Source organism: Motacilla alba, chromosome 2 (genome assembly GCF_015832195.1).
Source record: "Motacilla alba alba isolate MOTALB_02 chromosome 2, Motacilla_alba_V1.0_pri, whole genome shotgun sequence".
In the NCBI taxonomy this organism is placed as follows: Eukaryota; Metazoa; Chordata; class Aves; order Passeriformes; family Motacillidae; genus Motacilla; species Motacilla alba.
In genome coordinates, this window is record NC_052017.1 from 35,586,678 (window position 1) to 35,601,905 (window position 15,228).

The window sequence follows — 15,228 nt, forward strand, 5'->3', positions numbered from 1 at the left end:
CCCATTTGGACATCCAAAAAAGGCTTTAACCATAGCAGTAAAATAATACAGTAGAGCAGAGCTGAAGTATTTTCCTTAAGTTTCTTACATTTAAAAGCTGGAAGTTATATATGTCTAAATCCTTGTTCAAATGTTTCTAATAGCGAACTTCTAATTTTGATGACATGCTTCTAGGGGAAAAAGAAAAATTGTAATTTCTTATTAGTAAAGCTCCTTCCCAAGTACACAAAGAGTACTTCCATCAGAGCATAAAGACCAGCCAGAAAATTCTCTGTGACCTGACAGGACGCATTCACAAACTCAAAGTATATTTAGAAATATATGTCAGCCACATGTGCTTTTCACTTACATTATTTACAAACTTTATGACCTAAAGGGAAATACTCATTATCTGAACACATGCAGCATTACATCTGTGCTGTGCTTGTGATCAACACAAGCAAGTGTCACAAACTCTAAGGTGATACCTTTATATTAAAAATAAAACCATACAAATAGTTCTGGAGCATCATAAATATATAAAAGAATAATGATATGTCATCCTTCATTAACACATATACTTGGAGTCTTGCACTGGATAGTGTCAAATTGTCCTTTAAAACAGAAATTGTGGAAATCAAGCAACTTCTCTGGGGGTTTATTTTTTTTTTATTGTGGTAAAAACAATGTTTTTAGGAGCACTTTAATAACAAAACTTATTAATGTTCAAATTTTTTGGAGTAATATCTTCTAAGTAAATTGTAAAGGCCTATTACTGATAAAATATTAAGCAACTTTTGTTTCAGCAAAAATTTTCAATACAATTTTTCATGTATTTACCTTTTGCATATGACATCTACCATGATTCAAAGATGCCTTTGCCTCTTTTAGGGCAAAAATTCATTAGCTGGTCTTTTTAAAATACGATAGACTGAAATGCATTGGGTAAACAAGACTATCATTAATTTTACCAAATTACTAACTTACTAAAACAATAATCCTTGACAGTATCCTAAAGTAGATCAAAATTTCTAAGGAGTCTTTGAAGGAATAACAGCCATTTACCATCATTACCTTTCAAGATAGTTTAGGATTCACTTCTTGTTTTTCATAAGGCGTTAGATGTTCAATTTTACTTAATATGCAGTCCAGAACTATAACTATCAAAACAATATCCAACCCAACCATCAAGTTGGTTACAGCCAGTCTCACTAGATCATAGGAATTACTTGCCACTAAGAAACAAATACACATTTCACATCTCAAGGACTACTACTAAATAACGGTGATAGCTTGCCAACTATGAAAAGTCAGAAGTTACTTTTATATATATATGTATACATACACACCTCCCCAATACACATACACATATATGTATCTTTTTTACTATTTTGCCTTTAATTATATCAATAATACTTTGGCAATGAGATATGGGACCACTCTTAAAAGACTAACTTCAGTTTTCTAGGTTGGGCTCTTTGACAGAATATGAGTATTATTAGTGGAACTTACAGCCAACGTCGTATTTATTATATGGACTTTGGACTAAGGAATACATGAATACAAGGACCAGCTTTAACCTCCACTTAATCTGTGGAGCATTAAAGAGTCACTAAGCTTTAGGCTGATTCAGGTAAAAGGTACCAAGCTCTGTCCTCCCACTAGCTACATTCCCTGCATTGGCACTGATACCATGGGAAGCTTTGGCAGAAGGAAGTCATCAGAAAGCTCTCCCTACAAAGAATGACCAGGTTGGGCTGGGTTAGCTCCCTGGTCTCGCTCCCTGAGAGATGAGTGCTACTGCCTGAGTGAAACAGGGGTGACAAGAAGGGCTCAGACCCCAGCTCCAAGCTCACTCTCATGGAACCAAAGTCTAGCTAAAGCTGGCTGCTTCCTCTTCAAGTGTTGCCACTTGACAGGTACAACAGCTGGTGCTCTCGACTTGATGACTTTCAGGAATAAGTTTAAAGGCAGAGAGAGCTCTCAACTTTCTTTTGCTGATCTGGTTAAATCCTATCTTGACTACTTTTGAGAGACTGATTTGTGGTCTCTCTATCTGCATACCATTCACACCTAAAAAACATGAAGATTTTCCTGAGTGGTATTTTTCAGCCCTTCTTTTAACTTAGACAGCATGTTGCATGCAGAAAACACGAATATGACAAGAAACCTATATATGACAAGAGTCATGCAGAACCCTAAAATGGATCTTCTAATATATTTTATCAAAGTGAATATGCTAACTATCCTAGAAGAGTTTTACATCATCACAAAGTAGGTCTCATTAGAGTCAACTTATTAGGATAAAGAAAATTGTAAGGATACCTAAATCAACCCACCCCAGTCCCACTTTGTCCCTACAGGCACACCCTTTGTTCCAACCTTGCTCTTAGTCCAGAAACTTCCTCTGGGTGTTTGAATCGCAGCAAACTCTTTGCTGTTCCCTCTAGGTCCTTACAAAAAGTCTTTCTTTTCAACATCCTCAAGACCAGGCTGTTTGCTCCTTGCTCTGCTTGGCAATGGCTCAGTCTCCAGCCTGCAACAGGTTCTCCAGCACTGTGTCCCTCCCTGCCACCCCACGCCCGAGGCTCCCCGTGACCAGCACAGCTCACTGCTTGTGCCACACTGAAACATTCCCCACCCAGCCGGCTGCAACCAGGACAAGGTGAACAGGCAGGTTCCTCCTGCCTGACTGCACCTCTTTGAAGTAGAGATTCCAGCAGAGCACAAACCAAAACCGAAAAAAATGCCAACCAACACAGTCCACTAAATGATTTGAAAATAATTACGTGGTAAGCTTGTTTTGTTTTACCATACTTAAACATGAAAATCAGATGCAATCCTTCTGGTTAGCACAAATCATACTATTAATTTACTAGTCACAAGGAAGATTTTTTTGTAGCAGAGTCAGTATTTTGCAGGGTGAAAGATGAAAGTATACACCTTCTGATTAGCTTTCTGTGCTTTCAAGCACAAGACACCCTCTGGTATGTACCCAAGCAAGATTCAAGCTCAATGACACTGCTGAAAAAAGTTTCTTTGACTGGTGTTTACTGCCAACACAACTGAAATATTATTTTCCTGTCAAATAATCTCAAATTTAACTAATCTTGGCTTTGGTTTTTGACATGAAATAATGAGGAAATAGAATTTCATGTGGTCCATAAATCCAGTTACTTTGGAGGAGATAAGAAAGGTGATCACTGGTGAATTGAATATTTCAACATTTAGCTTAGTTGCTGTGAGTTTACTTTATTGAATAATTTGGATTAAAAAAAACCCACAAAAAACAACCTTAAAATGTTTAGGCTTTCAAATATCTTGTACTTTCATCAGGTGAGTGTTTTGAACAACTTTTGGAAAAAAAACAATAATCCAGAAAATGAATTTTCACATCATTCCTTAATTAAATACTTCATGTTCTTTTGCTCACTGTTTCAGTTTAGATTCCACAATCCTCCTAAAGTATACGACCTGTTCTTTTGCTTTAAATAGATGATGCTTATTATAATCAACCTTCTTAAAATCAGAAAATAAATATAAAAAATTACTAACCTGTAAGAAATAAAAGTTCCATCTGAATCTGAGGTGGGGAGTGTGCTTCCATTTTCATTTGATCCTCCTAATACAAAAATAAGAGAAAACACCTTTGTTGTAAAACAAACTCTGACATGAACACAATATGGATGACAATTGCAACTGATTTTACCATAATTGGTAACTTCAGTCAGCACAAAACTCACCTAAAACTTACACAGACAAATCTCAACTTTACCTCTCCAAATTCTTACAGCCAGTTTAACAAGCCTCCAAGTTCAAACTGGAGTCTGAGTGTTCTAAAAAATCTGATACTTAATTTCACTTAAAGTTTTGACTGAGGCCCTTCTCAAATTATTTAACACAATTCAACTAGTATAGGGTTACAGAAGTACACCATATAAGTAGAAGAGCTTGATTTTACCAACACTAAGTAAAAAAAAGTAAAAGTAAATCTGTTTTGTGAAAAATTCAGAGCTTACTTTGTGATACCAGCCTTTTGTTTTTTGTTTTTTGTTTTTTTTTTTGTCATAGCACAAGTTCAAAGCTTCCCTGAAAGTTCCTATTAAGATACCTGCCAAACATCTTATTTTACATCCTGTGGTCTGGTGATACACAGAACAGTGATGCTGCTAGAAATCAAAGATTACAAGGAAATTTTCCTTCTGTAACTATGTGTATTGAAAGACTGCTAAAAGCCAGGAGTCATGTATTTTTCAAAGCAAATTTATTCTTGTCCTGTTTTATACTGTTTATTCTTGCACCGTCATTTAGCTTGATAATTCTTCTATGTCCCTGTGCGCCTCCTCAGTTAATTTACAGGTAGCACTGCACAACTCTGTTCTGCTGACTGAAATCAAGTTCTTGTAGTCTTTTTTTCTAAATGAGGCTTCGTATTCCCCATTTTCTTTAACTCAGTTCTTCTTACACATGGAAAAGGAGGGACAGGAGCTGTAGACAGCATACTAAAAGTTCAGAGTTGATAATTTGGACAGTGGTTTTCTTCTCTATCAAACAAATCTTGCTTGATACAATGACATTTGTGCTACTCCATCTTGCAGTTTCACAGCCATTCTTAACCAAACATGCCTGAATATTTACTCTCATTTTTTTATTCACAAAAAGAAGCTTTCAGTTTACATGAAAAATTCTTGCTAGTGCAATACTGTAGTTCACACAATGCCATGCTGTTTGCAGTCCTCTTTTCTTCAGAAAGGACCAGTCCTGCCTGAATACTCTATTTGCACTGGCACCAGATATTACCTTCCAATAACTTTACTTAATAAAAGTCTATCAGCTCTCATTCTGTGGCAAGACAATAAATGAAAATATTGGATAAGACTGGTTCAACCACAAGCTTCACTAAAAAGAATTATTCCATTAAAATTTGCATTTCCCATTTCATCCTAGAATTACTATACTTCACTAATCCCCATCCCTTCGATTTCACAGCATCTCCTGTGGCACTGCATCAGATGGTTTACTGAGAACCAGACAGACTTAATGTCTGGAACATATCCTGAACATATATTTTGAAAAGCAAGCAGGTTAGCTGGCCACAATGTCCCATTTAAGAGAAAAACCTGCAATAAAAGTTAAGCCATTTGCTTTGCTTTTCTCTCTTATTTCTTTCTTAAAAACTTTTTTAAAGCCCTGAACAGATAATGGTCAGCCCATGCAGGTTCTTTGCTATCACTTTTCTTTCCCCTGTTAGTCTAAGAACAGGTACGATACTTCCATTCATCTGCCATGAACTAAAGTACTAAAAATTGTTCCATGCAGCAGCATTGGTCAATATTTTTGAAGTCTGCAAGTTAGATTTTTAGCTCTGCTAATTGACAGTATCTACCCAACTCCCATCTATTTTATTGATTTATTTTCAGGCTTTTGCATGAAATTCTATTTTTACTGAAAATTAAATGTTTTCCTTTTCAGACTAGAGCTGGATTACATTTAGTATCATTTGTCCATTCACACTGCAGAATGGTTCTGGTTTTCTTTCTTAGCAAGCTTCTTTACAAAGTCAAGTAATATTTCCCTGTGTATTTAAATTCTCATCTTATGATCTGATTCAACTTAATTTTTGCTGATTGTTGCTATAAGCCTGCATTTTCTGATATCCAGGATGTGGCCTTCTTTGCAGATCAAGCTGCTTTTCTTTTTCTTTGAGGTTATTTGCTTATTCCAGACATTCCTTAAAAAATACTTAATCATTCACTTTGGCATAAAACTTCCAAGTATTTATTTTCTCATCTAATTTGGAATGCAGGTTTTTTATTAACTTTTGCACCTTTGTCTAAAATAAATCCCAAGCCTCTACTACATCTTAGTCTAAAATCACTCAGTCCAGTTGATTTCACTAATTAGCTCTCTCCATTTATTTTGAAAATGGAAATCCTACTTAATCAATCTGCTTTTTGTTTACTAAATTTAACTAAATTAACAACACCAGATATTTCATCCAGAACCCGACCCTCCCGTTATTAATAACCATCTGTTCATTTTTTTCCCCCCTCATATCTTGTAAAATAGTCTCCCATATTGGGACAATTTTCAGTAATACGCTTTTTCATATATTACCCATCTCCACATCTGATCCTGAGCATTCAGAGAAATGACTGAACTATGCTCAGTCTCTGTTAAAGCCATATGGCCAGGTACAGTGATACTGGGCAAGTGCTACAGGGACACAGCACATCCAAATGGGTCCTGAATGCACTACTGCACTTCATTTATACTTAAACTAAGCATTCACCTACCAGACTAGTCAGATCGAAAAAACCCCACCTTATTCACAATGCTAAGTTGATACACTTAAAAGGTATGTCTTTTCAAGAATAGCAACATAATCTTCCTCCTTTCTGAAGAATGAACTTTAGGACTATCTCAAAAAAATGCATGGACTTTATAATTTTCCAACAAAACCATATGCCCTGCTTGAAGAGTGAACAGGACTCTGCAAAGAAAAGAAGGATAATACTTGTTCTTTCACTAGGATCCCCACAGTTGGTAGGATCCTGGTTCTGCTATATCCAATGAGCTGTTCTACGCATATTACTTTAAGTCTAACTTGCTTTATTCTGAAGACATTGATTTCCTGTATTTAAATGATAGCCAAAATACTTTTGCATTTTTAATAGTATATCCATTGTTAATAAATCTCATAATCATACAAGTGACTGTTTGGGCATTTTTTTGTGAGCTGCTTTTGCTGCCTCATCATATCATTAGCAGCAGCTACCAAAAATGGATAGGGCTAGGTGTATTCAGCTCTCAAACCCAAGATTTAATGGAACAGACCCTTCTGTGATTGCTCCCTTGCTCTATCCCTTTTGAGATGGGTATGTCTGTTATGACATCTTGAAAGATGATTAAGATATCATTCATTGAAAATGATAAAAATCATAAAGCAAAGAGAAAAGCATTCATTTTCTTAAATTTTACCAAGTTTTATCCAAAAGGCTTTTTAGCAAATCCTATTAAGTTTCCACAGTTAGTGATAAAGAGGACAAATAAGACTGCTGCTTCACTAACTAATGACATTAAGCTGTGGGAATACATGCCCTGGATCACCTCTCCTCAGGAAAGTTCCAGTTACTCCTCCTGAAAAATATGGTGAACTCTCAGTAGGACAGATACACTACTTCTATCTTCTTCACTTATAATGATCCAAATTTCTGGTGAAATTGGGATGTATACAAAACATTTATGAATATAAGATTCATGATGCTAGTAACAAAAATTGTGGTCCTCTTAAAAAATTGATTCAGTATTATTCTAATTTTCTTCTGAAACTCAATTATGGGAAGAAGGGTTTTGCTAAAGAAACAGAGGATGCTCTAGTAACCCTGCCACAGACCTTGTGAAAAGCTTTCCTAACTTCAAACGCACAAGCTAGGGGAAAAAAGGTAGAATAAATCCTGTCACACTTTCAGAGGAAAGAGAAGGGAAATGAGCAATACTGTAACAAGCACCTGTATCAAAGTAAGTATGGCTTTCAGCACTAGAGCAGTTACTGGCTTTATTACAATAATAAAATAAGGCTGTATCCTTCCAAAGGGCTTGAAAATTACCTGGATTGCTCCTTCTTTAACTGTAGCAACTCCCTCTCCTAAGAATGAAAACTTTCTTCTGAAATTGCCTCACTTCAGTGAAGTCTGTTCTCGTGCACAGAGACCAAGGGTAAAGGGAGCTGGGACTTGGGCAGCTGGAACCTGACACTGCCAGACACAGCTGAAGGCTGTTTCAAGAGACGTTGTGTAACTCAAAATTGACACTTTCCCTAACTAATAAAAAAAGAACATTTCAAATGCTAGCTTCTTTAGACTTCTGAGATGCATGGAGAAGGATTTGCAAACTGTACACTTGCTAGGGTACTAGATTCACCCAGAACATGGGCTTGTCATTGCAGTAACTGTTATCTTGTCAAGGATATACTTAAGATTATAAGCATAGCATAAAATGGGAGAACTCAGAATAAGGAAGATGCCTTCACTTCCTGAAGATTATCTGAAAACTACGTGAAGAAATTTTAACAAGAAGACTGATTGAAACTTTCACACTATTTTTTTTTGTATTTTTATTATTTAACAGCCTACTACACTGATAGAATCACAGAACTATTAAGGCTGAAAAAGATTTGTGAGATCATCGAGGCCTAACCCTAACCCAGCACTGCCAAGTTCAGCATTAAACCATGTCCCCAGGTGCAACATCTTTACAAAAACCAGATGTATTTTAAATACCTCCAGGGATGGTGACTCAACTGACAGGGCACTTTCTCACAGAAGAGCTTTTTCAAGGTGCAGCACACAGTTTCCACTTCAGGTAATAAGAAGAAAATGGACAGCATTTCAAAGCCCCAATTCACAGGTGGGAAGACACTCTGGGTATGCTCCAGGCACAATGAACACTGAGCTGAAGCATGTGCTCAGCAAGAGTAAAAAAGCATGTGAAGAATGATGTAGAGATCAGACATTTCTCTCTCATCTCTCTCATTACATCTTGAAAACAGCAATTTCCTGTGAGATGTAAAAATTCAGCACTGGAATTTTTAAGGAGAAGGGGTGGGATACTGTCCTAACCAGCTGCAAGTCCATGAAGACAAGAAGTCTGAGTGACATGGCCTTGCTTGATGGCTGCACACCTAATTAAAAAAAAAATCAAACTATTTTTTTTTTTCTTTTGAAAATATACTTTGATACTGAGGAATTGTTTTTAAATATACCCATCTTTCTGCATGCAGGTACACATGCATGTGTGAATGTGGGCACACATGCATTTATATAGTGCAAACTAATTTAACAATCCTGTGCCACCTATGAAAGGGTGACAGTTTAGGATTTTGTGATAAAAGTGATCCTACTTAGGTAACCAAGCTGTGCATTTCCCTGCTTACAAGTGTCATAATGGAGACAGATCCTTCTGCTGACCTGTTTGCACTCTGCTTAATGTTTTTCTTTGTATTCTAATCAAAGGTTAAAATGTTGTTAAAACACAAAATTTATTTAACATTGTGAAAATTTAAGTTGACATAAACACTCGATCATTAATGCAGTGTTTTATGATTAGAGACAAGTAAAATTTTAACACAAATCTATGCTTGCAGTCTAAGGTTGTCAATTCTTATAACATGACTTCAAAATTCCATGCTATATTAATTTTCAGCATATTTAAAGCTTAATAATTTAATGATTTATCCGATTTTAATTTATACTTTCAAAACCACTTTGAACAATCTGAGGTGCCACTGGAGATCACAACAGTGGTCCTGGTTAAGTCAAATAATAATTATAGCGCTTTCACTTTAAAGATGAGATTATTTTTAATTATTGAGTGAAGTACTTGAGGTACCATACTTATATAATTACGCTACTCATTAAATGGTTATTGAAAGCTGAAATGTAATTTTAATGACAGCTACCTATTTTTCTTTGCACACTTTATAGATGACAGATCAGTCAGGAATTCTAGTTTGCTCAAAAAATCCTTGCAGCTGCACTGGTTCTTTCAGGTGTAAAACAATTAAGCTGTTCTTTTTTAAAAACTTTAAACATTTTTTTCCTCAAATGATATCGATATAATATAGAAACTAGTAAAAACCAGAACAATAAAGCAGGGATATTTTTTCTTCTTCACAAAAATATCAAAATGCTGGCCCGAAACTATTATAAATTCCAAACAATACCCCCCCAAAAATAGTGACAATACAAATATGGAAGAATAATTTTAGTCAAAATGTGTTCGTCATATAATACAAACAACAAAAAAAATTGCTTAACAGATTGCAGTCCTTTATTGTGAGTATAAAGGGGTAATCAACATACAATAAGCATTTTACTATGCATTAAAACTATATATAATACCATGAGATTCCTTTGCTTTTTCTAACAGCAAGGTTTGCAACTCTTCAAACATAAAATTCCTTTTGTACTATTTGCTCCACAGATAGATATTCATCAGACTGATCTCAATAAAATTTATTCTAACACGTAGGCATCTCTCACAACTGACACTACAGAGGTATGGTCTCAGAAATGAGCACCTTAAACACTTATGCTCTGCATCTTAATTCTTAATGTGCTATGTCTGAAATTCAGGGTATTTCTCCGTTGTTTTAAAGACCCGTATCTTGTCCAAATTAAGCTTTCCTTTTTCACAATGAAAACCAAACAGAGGAGTAAATTTGTTTCATTAACAATATTAAAGCAAAGATTTCTGAGTTCGCTGCATGGGGAAAAGGCAATAAAGTTTTGAAGAGGGAAAAACTGCTTTGTTCCTTCAATCCCCTAGTTGAAATTAATTATAGCAAATGTTTATGAAAACATCTGTTCCATACAGTTATAAATTCTTAATTTTAGCATGGGCGATTCCAAGCTCCTCTATTATTTTGGAAGAGAACAGTCTGACAACCGAAAGGTTTACAAAAGAGCAGACAATTTGTATTTCTACAGCATCAAATATGCAGTTTGGAAAGTCTTTAGGATCTCTGCAGCAAAGGAAAAATAAAACAAAATACAACAAGCTTAGGACGACCGAAGCGTTCTGATTTGGGTCCGCTGATAGACCAAAATGGCAGCGGGAGGAGGAAAAAAAAAGAAAATAGAAGGAGAAGTAATGCCGAAAACATACGGCAGATCGAGGTTTTACTACACCAAGTAGACGTTTCCGAAGTGAAACGCCGCGGAGCTGCGGCACTCCGCGCGAGGGACGCGGGCGGGGAGCCGGGCGCTGCCGCGCGGCGCCAACAGAGGGCGCTGCAGAGTTTGGGAAGCGGCGGCCGCGGCTGCCGGCGACTCCGGGCGGGCTCGGCCGCCCCCGCCGCGGGCTCGGCCCGCCCGGCCCCGCCGCACCCCGGGCGGCCCCCGCCGGGCCCCGGGCGGCCCCGGCTCGACTCCGTGCAGCCCCGGCTCGACTCCGTGCAGCCCCCGGCCGGCCCCACACAGCGCAGCCCCCGCCCGACCCCGCGCAGCGCAGCCCCCGCGCAGCCGAGGCTTTCTAGTCATCCTTTCAAGTGATTAAATGGAGCGCGCTCGGAGCAGCGTACGGCAAGCGTAAATTGTGCCTTCAGCCAAAGAATTAAGTGCACTGCACTTCTGATATTTATTAAATAATTATTAGGCCGGAAAGTTGGAGAAGGTTTCGCTCTGAGCAAGTTCGGTTTTCTGAAATAAATACGACGCAACTTTTGGGTGAGCAATCTTCTACGTAGAAACCCGGCTCTCTATCCCTCACTTCAAGTTCATTTGGCATTAGAAGCACACTTTGAATGCATGCAGCACAGATTTCTGATAGCATTTTAGTTTTATCAGCTCTGCCCTAAAATATTATATTTTGCTGCTAATGAAATAAAATACCTATACACTATGATAATTACTGATACATGAAGATAATGAATTGTGAAATGAACTAATGAACTTGCCATTTGAAGTATAAAAGTCTGAGGCTGAAATATTTTGTTTAATCTTCATCTAGTGACATGAAAAAATATATTAGGCATTAACAGTCTTTTCCCTCCTTTAAGCTTATTTGAATTATTAAAGGAATATAATTGTAAAGCACAATATAGAACCCACAGAGATGCCAACCTCTGACAGTTAAAGCTGGTCACATTTGGAAGTAGGTAAGGAACACTGGCACCAAGGTGCAAAATCAAAGCCTGTTTTAGCCCGGCTGAAAGCTGTTTCAACAGTATGATGGGCAGCCACATTGGTTTCCATTTAGGGAAAAAAAAAAAACTTCTGGAGATAATATCTTTTACTGCATGTTGCTCAAACCCTGTCTTTTGGATTGCTGACTTATGACAATCAAGTGTCACCTTCCATGAACTTTGCTTATAAAATCACAGTTGCGTATGTGTATATGCATATATGAGTAAACTCAGGGTATTCTCCAGGCAACATCTCCGTTTGAAACAATTTTGTCTATGCACTTCTTTTTAAATCAAGACACATGAAAGTAAGAGGGTTTCCATTTCAAGTGAAACTGCTTCTGCGTGTTCACAAATCTAAACACCGACCCTGTCATTAGGTTGGTCTGTAAATTAACATGCCACCATTCCCCATGTAAAATGGATGTGTGAAAAAGTGTGGATGGGAAAAGATATACAAGGGTCTAGATGACTGATTCTGAAATTAGAATGTAGCATTAGTGTTTAAGAAATGTAGTCCCATGCAGCTCAATTTAAAATAAATTCAACAATAAGTACATTCAAGGGACTTATTTATAATATTTCTTTTCCTGTTGAAGCCTCTGCATTTACAAAAATAGACTGAGCTATACACTGTACTCTAAACTAAAACCAATATAATACACAGAGTAAGAAATTTTACTCAAAGGGCGCTGAACTAATTCATACAAACGCTTCTGAAGAATTCCCAGGTGACTGCAAGTTATCAAAATCCCAAATACTTTATATCCAGATGTGTTTTAATAGAATCTCTCTAGGCATGATAGGAAGGAAAGAAGTTTAACTGTGATGCAAACAGTGATTTAAACACTTCAGAAAATGCATGTACATGGAAAAATAGTTTGACTTCCCATTTAGTGGGAAGCACACAATACTAGCTTATATAAGCAAATGTGACTCCACTGAAGTCGATACACATTTAGCCCAGTAATGCCTGAACTGAATTTGCTACCAGCAGCAATACGACTGGTAGAACAAAAAATTCCACAGGGTAAGGTAAAAGGTGATTCTTCAAAGTGTTTTTCAGTTATTTCTCCCAGTGCACCTGTCTTTGGTCCATAGCATATTATGTCCACTGCTGTTCATATGCTCAGTACTAGAGCCTGTATCAGTTACAAAGACTGGCTGATCATTTATCATGTGTAACCTGCACAAATTCCTAGGTCATCCAACCAAGTGTGACTCAAAAGACTCCAGGATAAGATACAGACATTTTAGTGTAGTCTGACTGCAGTGGAAATAGTATACTTAATAAATAATATCATCTCTAACTTGAGTAAATTCTTTAACAGTGCACACAATTTTCAAAATCACAAACTGGCAAAATCAGTAAAACAGGATACAGTAATCCAGTTTAACTAGGGACAAGCAGCATAACTAGGCTTTGCACAGAAAGAAAAAAAAATCTTAGAAACTGCCTGGCATCATTGCTGGGAATTTACACCCTGATGATATACAAATGCTGAGTGACTTATACTTGCATCCAGAAGAATTTAGCTAATTTTAACTTATAAACAGCCTAAAAGCCCTTTGAGCTATAAATCGCAATAAACTAAAGATGGCAAAAGGCAATAAACATGAGTTAATGACTCAGCATCCTCCTGAGATAGCACTGGTCATGCAGCTTTGCTTAATCTTAGACATGCACAATCACTATAAAAAGGTGGTCTCCAGAGACCATTTACACTGACAATAAGAAAAACATACCATCTCTTTACATCTTTGAAGACCACTATCGTCCTTCAACTTACTTCAATTACATCCTATTTTTAACCACATTTCTATCTTATAGATGGTTTCAATCCTTCTGTTTAGAATAATAAATCATATGGATGTATAGTCTAATTTTCATATTCAAAAGCAGTAATGCATATTCCATAGAGCTTAGGGAAAAAAAGAACCAAAAAAAGATTAATCAGGAGTTTTCTAGCATTCTGTTGTTTTTCCAAGATTAAATGATAGTAGAAGACAAACAAGAAAGAATTAAGTGCTCTTTTATTGAAATATAACTGCCCTTTCAACAAAGAGCTAGCTGATTTTCAACTGAGAATAACAGGTTTATCAGGAGAAAAGCTAGCCTGGCCAAGGAGCCACATGGCAGTGATATGCAGCCTCACCTCCTAAAGTTGGGGAAATGGTATAATGATAACCAGGAGTTAAAAAGAGCTTTGCTTCTTTGCTGTTTCTTACCAAAGGATGCTACTGCAACAGGCTGATGACTTACAGCATTGCTGATGGATGTGAAAGGCTCCTGAAAGGAAAATGTGCTCTCCTGGACCTTCTTTCTGGAGTGCAAATGTGTTTACTAGCACTGTGAAAATCATACCACTTTCCTTCACCCAGCACATGCATGCAAAGAGGGACAGCCTGAAATCAAAGCATCCATGTGGCTACTGTGGTGCCGTGTGTGTAATTGGCTACTTGTTTGTCTGGGGTGGGAAAACAGGCAGCATTTATGGCTAGGAGGCAACCAGAAAGAATAAAAAGAATTTTGGAATAATAAATGAATAAAAGAATAAATGGAAACACAGAAATTCAGGCACATGAGAAACTAAAGAGCAGAGGAGCTCCTTGGCATCCAGTAGAAGGGCTGGCACTACCCCCGAGAGACAGCAGCAGAACCACGGGGTTTGGCTCCAAGGAAGAGGAAACAGACAAGCAGCTTCAAGTATGGAAGTTGTCACTGAGATGCAAGACTGAGCAACACCTGGGCTTTCTTTAAATGCTATGGTTTTAAAAGCACACAGTAAGAGCTGAAGAAAGTCCCGCATGAAGGCATATGGGAAGCTGCCAGTCTCTAAAATGTCCAGGGTTAGGGAGAGGCTCTTAGGCTCCCACAACATCCCTGTCACCCCAGCTCAGCTCTGCCAAATCCTTCCAGCTGCAGCCTCCTCCTTCCCTACCACAACTCCACTTAGCATTGCTGGAAGCAGACAGATCTGTTGGTCCAAAAGGCTATTTTGATTTATATAAACATAAATTGCAGAATAATAGATTAAATCAATTAGAAATAGGATCCTGCTCACATCTATTTAGTAAACAAGTTTTTAATAATGTAACTAAATAAAACATTTAAAATTATCTGGGTAAAACCTAAGACCTGTTCCAATAGCAGCAGAGTCTAGAGGTAGCACAATTCAGAAACACACAGTTAAAAAAAAAAAAAAGTTACCCTCACTTTACGGCAGTATTAGTACCTGACAACCTGGCAAGGCATCTGACTCAAAAACTTAACCCTTCAAGGGTGTTACAGCTGCTGATGGAACAGCCCTTATCCTAATCAAATTAACTATACAGGAGTAACATGCACCAGGAAGGGACAACTGAGTATACAGCTGCCTAGCTTGGTTTTATAAGATGAAGCCAGAAAGCTCTGGACTGCCACTGAGGCTGTCTAATTAAGGCTGTTAATTCTTGGAATACATTGTGCATCCAGAAGACCCATAACTGAGAGAACCTAAAATGGAGCAGTACCCTACATTTTCTATAAATTTCTCAGAAGAAAAAACATGTCACCAAACAGT

At 37.4% G+C, this 15,228-nt stretch overlaps 1 protein-coding gene across 9 annotated transcripts in view; it reads right to left on the reverse strand.

The window, feature by feature from the left end:
- Positions 1 to 15,228, reverse strand: part of TBC1D5 (TBC1 domain family member 5) — a 316,933-nt gene that overhangs the window by 153,519 nt on the left and 148,186 nt on the right. For 5 of the 9 annotated variants that reach the window (XM_038126959.1, XM_038126956.1, XM_038126960.1 and 2 more), the window contains one exon: positions 3,535 to 3,601. In XM_038126959.1, the coding sequence (XP_037982887.1) occupies positions 3,535 to 3,601 (67 nt within the window). Of the gene's footprint in view, positions 1 to 2,361; positions 3,473 to 3,534; positions 3,602 to 15,228 lie in introns of those variants that run through there. The other 4 variants (XM_038126953.1, XM_038126952.1, XM_038126951.1 and 1 more) reach the window with 3 other exon arrangements.